Source organism: Lactuca sativa, chromosome 5, assembly GCF_002870075.4.
Source record: "Lactuca sativa cultivar Salinas chromosome 5, Lsat_Salinas_v11, whole genome shotgun sequence".
NCBI lineage: Eukaryota > Viridiplantae > Streptophyta > Magnoliopsida > Asterales > Asteraceae > Lactuca > Lactuca sativa.
Window position 1 is genome coordinate 173,776,214 of NC_056627.2, and position 5,775 is coordinate 173,781,988.

Genomic DNA, 5,775 nt, shown 5'->3' on the forward strand with positions numbered 1-5,775 from the left:
CAGCTTCCAGCTAATAACTATTTTTGTCAAACACACCCCTTTTTTATCATTTTATTTGTTCCATAAAATATCTTAACTTTTGTACATTAAACCAAAAAGTTAACTAACTAACTTCGTTCCAGTTGCCCAATGAATATTCGAGGATGGTTGGTTGTCGCTCTATTTGATAGTGTTCCTTATTTTTTGTTTTCTAAAGGAATCCGATAGAAATTGTTGTCTTCGTAAACAAAAACAATATTTGACTTGACAGACATAATTTAATCAAAATATATACAAGTCAAATGTAACAAAAAAAATCATCCTAACAAAGACAAAACATGAAAAAAAAATCCTTATATATGTACACCAATCAAAGTTGCTAATTTAATGTAAACAAGGGTGAAAATATAAAGCATGTTTTAAAAATGTGTCCAAATTAACAAATATACATACATAACATGATACATTTTTTTGATGGAGCACAAAAAGAAAAAAGAATTTTTTTTATCAATAAATTAATTATATAGAGGAATATCTTTACACTTGTAACTGCAACCATTGATCACCATTAATAAAAGAGGCATTAAGAAAGAGTGAGGCTTGAGTGTCATTTAGCTTTTGTGCATATGGAACTCTCATTGAAGTATTTGCTCCTCCACCCATGCACATATACTCTCCATAGAATATACTCCTACGATCAAAAACATTTATTCATTAAAAAACTCACAAATACATTAAACTTTATAAAATTTTAATAGATTGTCATGTTATTATTCCATTTTTCATACAATTTAATCATTTTTTTTTATAATAATGAATCCTATAAAAAGTTTAATGAAACATATATTTTTTTTAAAAGATCATTTATAATCATTTATGTATAAAAAGTTTTGTTTTTTTTAATTCATTGAATGTGAGTTAATCATTTCATCTCGTTCAATGATTTTATTTAACTATATATTGGTTAAAGTAAAATTTAAGGTTATAACTCATAGTATAAAATAAAAGTAGTAGTGCATGCTTACTGGTCTCTAGAGGGGTCATTAAAGTCATTCCACCCCTCAGGGGCAACTATGTCCGACATAAATGTGTAAGCAAAGATAACTTTAGAGAAGGGTCTCCAAGCTCGACCTAACCATATCCTTCCTGTACCACCGAGGTTGCATCTCACAAACGCAAATCCACTGTCCTCGTCTGCGGAAGCTCTTCCATGCGCTGTAACTGCTCCATTTATATTCTTTTGTCCCACTGCTACTGGTGGTGCCATGGAGATCAATTGACAATCCTATATATATATATATATATATATATATATATATATATATATATATATATATATATATATATATATATATATATATATATATATATATATATATATATATATATATATATATATAGATCATTTCACAATTATTACACAAATGACCCTAATTAATGGGGTTTTTGATCATATACAATTGCATGTGGCTATATTCTGATGTGATGTGTGTGGAAGGCAGAAATATGAACTAAAAAGGAGTACAGGATTGATTTAGTAGTTCATGAGATACTTATGTCAATATTATTACTATATATATATATATATATATATATATATATATATATATATATATATATATATATATATATATATATATATATATATATATATATATATATATATAAGACATTGATAAATTTGATATAATGGGTGAAAAAAGTTTAATACTTTAAACACTTAATGTGGTAAAATTTTTGATGATGACTAAAATACATTCAGTTTATACATAATTAATCATTTATGCAAACTATTTTTTATGTTATGCAATTATTTACCATTATCTATATAAGTTGATCTAAATTTTGGTTAGAGTAATGTTTATATCTACTGTGTTCCAAATACATAATAAATATATTACATATGAAATTTTGATACATATCATAGTCAAATGACATACACTCCACTTGGATAGTGTGGATCCGCCATTGTTAAGGTGTATATCAACGCAATATTAAAGATATTAATATTTGTTAAATAATTTATTATTATAACTTTAAAATTCATTCTTTAATGAAAAGGATATATAAAATATTTTAAATGTATCTATATATACATGTTAAAATATATTGCCAAAATATACAATTATATTCATAAAAAGTATCAACAATTCCCTAAAATATATTCATTATAAATTGAAGTAGAAATAAAATACAAAATTGCATAAGCATTTTTTATATAAGAAATAAATGATCATGCATTAACGTCTAGTTCGTTTTTAGGCACCTTTCTTATAACAATAAACAATGTCTTTTCTATTTTCGAAAATATAAGAATTAAATAATGTCTATATGTTAACATCTCATAAGATTCTATATAATTTTTATTTTATTAATTTTTTTTTTTGAATTTGTACCTCATAGAGTGATTTTGCATTGCCGAAAATGAAGTCAATTGAACCTTGAATATAACATTCTTTGAAGTAATGTCGACCTCTATCATCATGAAGTGTATCCTGAGCTCCAAAAAATCCACACCCCCAAAAAGAAGCCTGATCTCCATTTACTCTAATCGCCACAGCTTGTGCTCCAACATCTCCCGGCTTAGGTATCGGAGCCACATTCTAGCATTGATAACATTTCATAAACTAAACTTTTTTTATGGAAAATCTAATTAATTTCATTATGTTGATTTAAAGATCTATGATTGTTACAGCTAGCCATGCATGCTTACCATGAAGCTAATGTTCTTAGCTACGAAATTTGCAGCAAACACTTGCACGGAGGCACAGTAGAACGTGCCATGCGAGGAATTTGCAGTGTCATTCCAAACAATCGCGGTTGAAGTATATCCTTGCCCTTGAAATGTTATATTTGGTTTTGTCTTGGGGATTATTACCTTTTCACTTAAATTCGACATATTAAATAATTAAATATATTAATATCGTCATCAAGGTTATACTTATTGGTATTTTGCATCTTTACATATTTCATATTGGTATTTGTTGAAAAAAAAAGAAAAAAAAATAGAGAGAGAGGAGAAGACTATTGGACAACTAGATTATAACCTGTAGCGACTTACAAGTAAATGCCGTTATTGATCCATATTAGAGTTCTCTTAGGGTTAGCAGTTATAGTTGCATCAATGGCAGACTGTATAGTTGTAAAATTACAGCATCCATTACGATCAACACAAAATGTCGTTGTGGTGTTGGTATCTTGAGGTACTGAATCACGAGGGAAATCATCACATATGTCGACTACTTTGGCCTTTTTTTCATGATGGTGGTGGTGATGACCATCTAACCGAGTGTTATATTGGTTTGCGATGATTGACACTGGCAAATTCGAGATAACCTTAAATTCCTCAATGTAGAACTTGACAAATTCTAGGTTTGATGATAGGAAATGTGTTGTTGCTAAAATGGCAACTAGAAGAGAGAAAACATCTGTGTATCTAAAAGTCATGGTTTTCTATCAAACAGAGGGTTTGAATGAACATGAAGAAAGGAAAGAAGGGTTTTTAAAGAAAGCACTTGAAGTAGAAGGGTTAGATAGCATGTCTTGCAAACTACCCTGTCCCTATATGTTCATTTCGACCTACCAACACCTGGGAAAGTTGGAATTATTCCTTCATTAAAATTTAAGGTTTACAAAAGTTTATATCTACATATAATCACATAAAAACTTTATTATATTTTTATATCTTCAGTTACACGCAAATAGATTATTTGAGATAAATATAAGAACTAGCAATGTATTTATATTGTTTGGTTTAATGTAACATCATGTAGCCCTATGAAGTTTTACTTTTTGGTTTAAATGGTTCCTTTCATTTTTTATTTAATTTTTTTTGCATTTAAGGGGTACGAAGTATAGTTTTACCGGCTAAAATGGTCAATTGACTTGTTTCAAGAGGTTTCGAAGCCAAGTCATAGTCCAAGTTATCTAATGAGTTAACTTTGAGTTAACTCGTCATACACGTCACCGAGTCGAGTTGAATCATTTGCTTGAGTCCTAAGGGTTACTATGGACCCAATGTTTATAAAAATGATGGTTTAATAAATCAACCCTAAAACTTTATACCTTTTTCGGCCAACCATACCGACAATGAGACAACAATCATTTTCACGAGATTCACGAGATGTCTACCCCACCGCCCTCACCAGATCCGATTTCGATAAATTCTCGAGACAGGATCAATTTCAGTGACTTACACACAATATTTTGCGATTATGGGTAGAAAATAGTTGAACAACACGTGGAGGTGGATCGCATTAAGGAGGAAATGAGTCGAGCTTCGTTACCTATCTCATTCCGGGGGTATGCCTTAGAGACTGCCGCTCATATCCTTAATCTAGTCCTTACCAAAAAGGTTTCTAAAACACCTCACGAGATGTGAACTAGGAAGGTTCCCACATTAGACCACTTCAAGGTTTGGGGTTGCGAGACTTTCTTGAGACGCGAGACTCACGACAAGCTCGAATCTTGAAGTGAGCGATGTATTTTCATCGGCTACCCGCAGAAGTCCTTTGGGTATCTCTTCTATAGACCGAGTGAAAATGTTGTCTTCGTCGCAAGGAGATGATTCTTTCGTGAGAGAGAACTCATATGCCAAGGGGACAGTGGGAGTGTAAGAACCAAAAATTTCAAGACAAATTTGAACTTTTAAAGCACGTCAAACCATTAAAATCATTACAACTTTGTTTTCAAAATGTATATTATCAGAGTTTTCCCAGAAACATAAACAAATCATGAGGAGTTGTATGATCATGCCTTCGCCTTACTGCGATCCCCTGATGTACTTGAAACAATAATGTCACACCCCCAAACCGAAACGGCGGAAACGTTCGGGGGTGGAAGACGTCATGTATAGTATCACAACAATTGAATCATAGTAATCAAAGCAACAACAACCATTGTATTAAAAGTATAATGTTTACATTGTATTTGAATCATACACGATTGACTCCAAAACTAAATAACAAGTAAAGACTCGAAGCTACTATGCTCCATCTTCTTGAACCCTGTGCATGTACCTGTCTACTAGTGCCATGAGAATACAAGTATGTTTTGAAAGAGTATCAACATAAAGCTGGTGAGTTCATAAGCGTTTGTTTTTGGAAAACTGTTCTTTGTTCTTTCGAAAAGTACATTATGTTTATCCAGAAAACCTTATATTTTCTGATATGATGAGAGTTAAGTAAAAATGATTCTTGCTAGTTCTTCCTGCGAGTACTTAGTGTATACAAATCATATACAATCCAAATCGGACAAACAATCGATTATGTGGTTCTGCCCCAAGCCCACAACCAAACAAGGAACATGAAATGAAGCGGAGGCCACACTTTCCACTGGTTGTCGGATCCTCATGTACATAATCCTGAAGTATTCACTAGGTACTTACAAATTTAATTGTATTAGTCCTCAAGAAAATCTAACATTTTCTTATGAAAAGCATGATTAACCCATTCCTTCTATGACAACTTAGTTCATACTAGTTACGTATAAACCAATATCGGATAGACAATTAATTGTGTGGATCTGCCCTAAACCCACAACCAAACAAGGAACAGGGAATGAGGCGAAAAACACACATTCCGCAGTCTATCGAATATTCTTCATACGTAACCCGGATGCATAAACTAAGGAGTCATGGAATTAATAATGAATATTCGTTAGTTGAATAATAAATCGGCTGTTTGAAAAGATACTAAAGTTTACCCTAGAAAATCCTATATTTTCCCTATGTATAAGTTGTTGAATTATCTGTTCCAAACCATAGAGTACAAGTATCTACCATACTTATGTTGTTTA

The 5,775-nt window shown here is 31.4% G+C and overlaps 1 protein-coding gene across 1 annotated transcript; it reads right to left on the reverse strand.

Annotated features, from left to right (window-relative positions):
• Positions 1-379: 379 nt before the first annotated feature.
• Positions 380-3,437, reverse strand: LOC111910044 (probable pectinesterase 8). Its single transcript, XM_023905840.3, has 5 exons — positions 3,041-3,437; positions 2,693-2,864; positions 2,376-2,582; positions 1,005-1,264; positions 380-670 (listed from the first exon to the last, which is right to left on the reverse strand). Exons 1-5 carry the CDS (start codon positions 3,424-3,426, stop codon positions 517-519), a joined length of 1,179 nt encoding a protein of 392 aa, XP_023761608.1. The 5' UTR covers positions 3,427-3,437; the 3' UTR covers positions 380-516.
• Positions 3,438-5,775: the final 2,338 nt, after the last annotated feature.

What these genes read in the sequence shown, in the direction of transcription:
- LOC111910044 (XM_023905840.3), bottom strand. Translation starts at nt 3,426, where the DNA reads ATGACTTTTAGATACACAGATGTTTTCTCTCTTCTAGTTGCCATTTTA. An exon ending in ATGCAAAATCACTCTATGAG is followed by an intron (nt 1,265 to 2,375) that starts GTACAAATTCAA and finishes ATATATATATAG; the next exon opens with GATTGTCAATTGATCTCCAT. An exon ending in AATGACCCCTCTAGAGACCA is followed by an intron (nt 671 to 1,004) that starts GTAAGCATGCAC and finishes TTTTGATCGTAG; the next exon opens with GAGTATATTCTATGGAGAGT.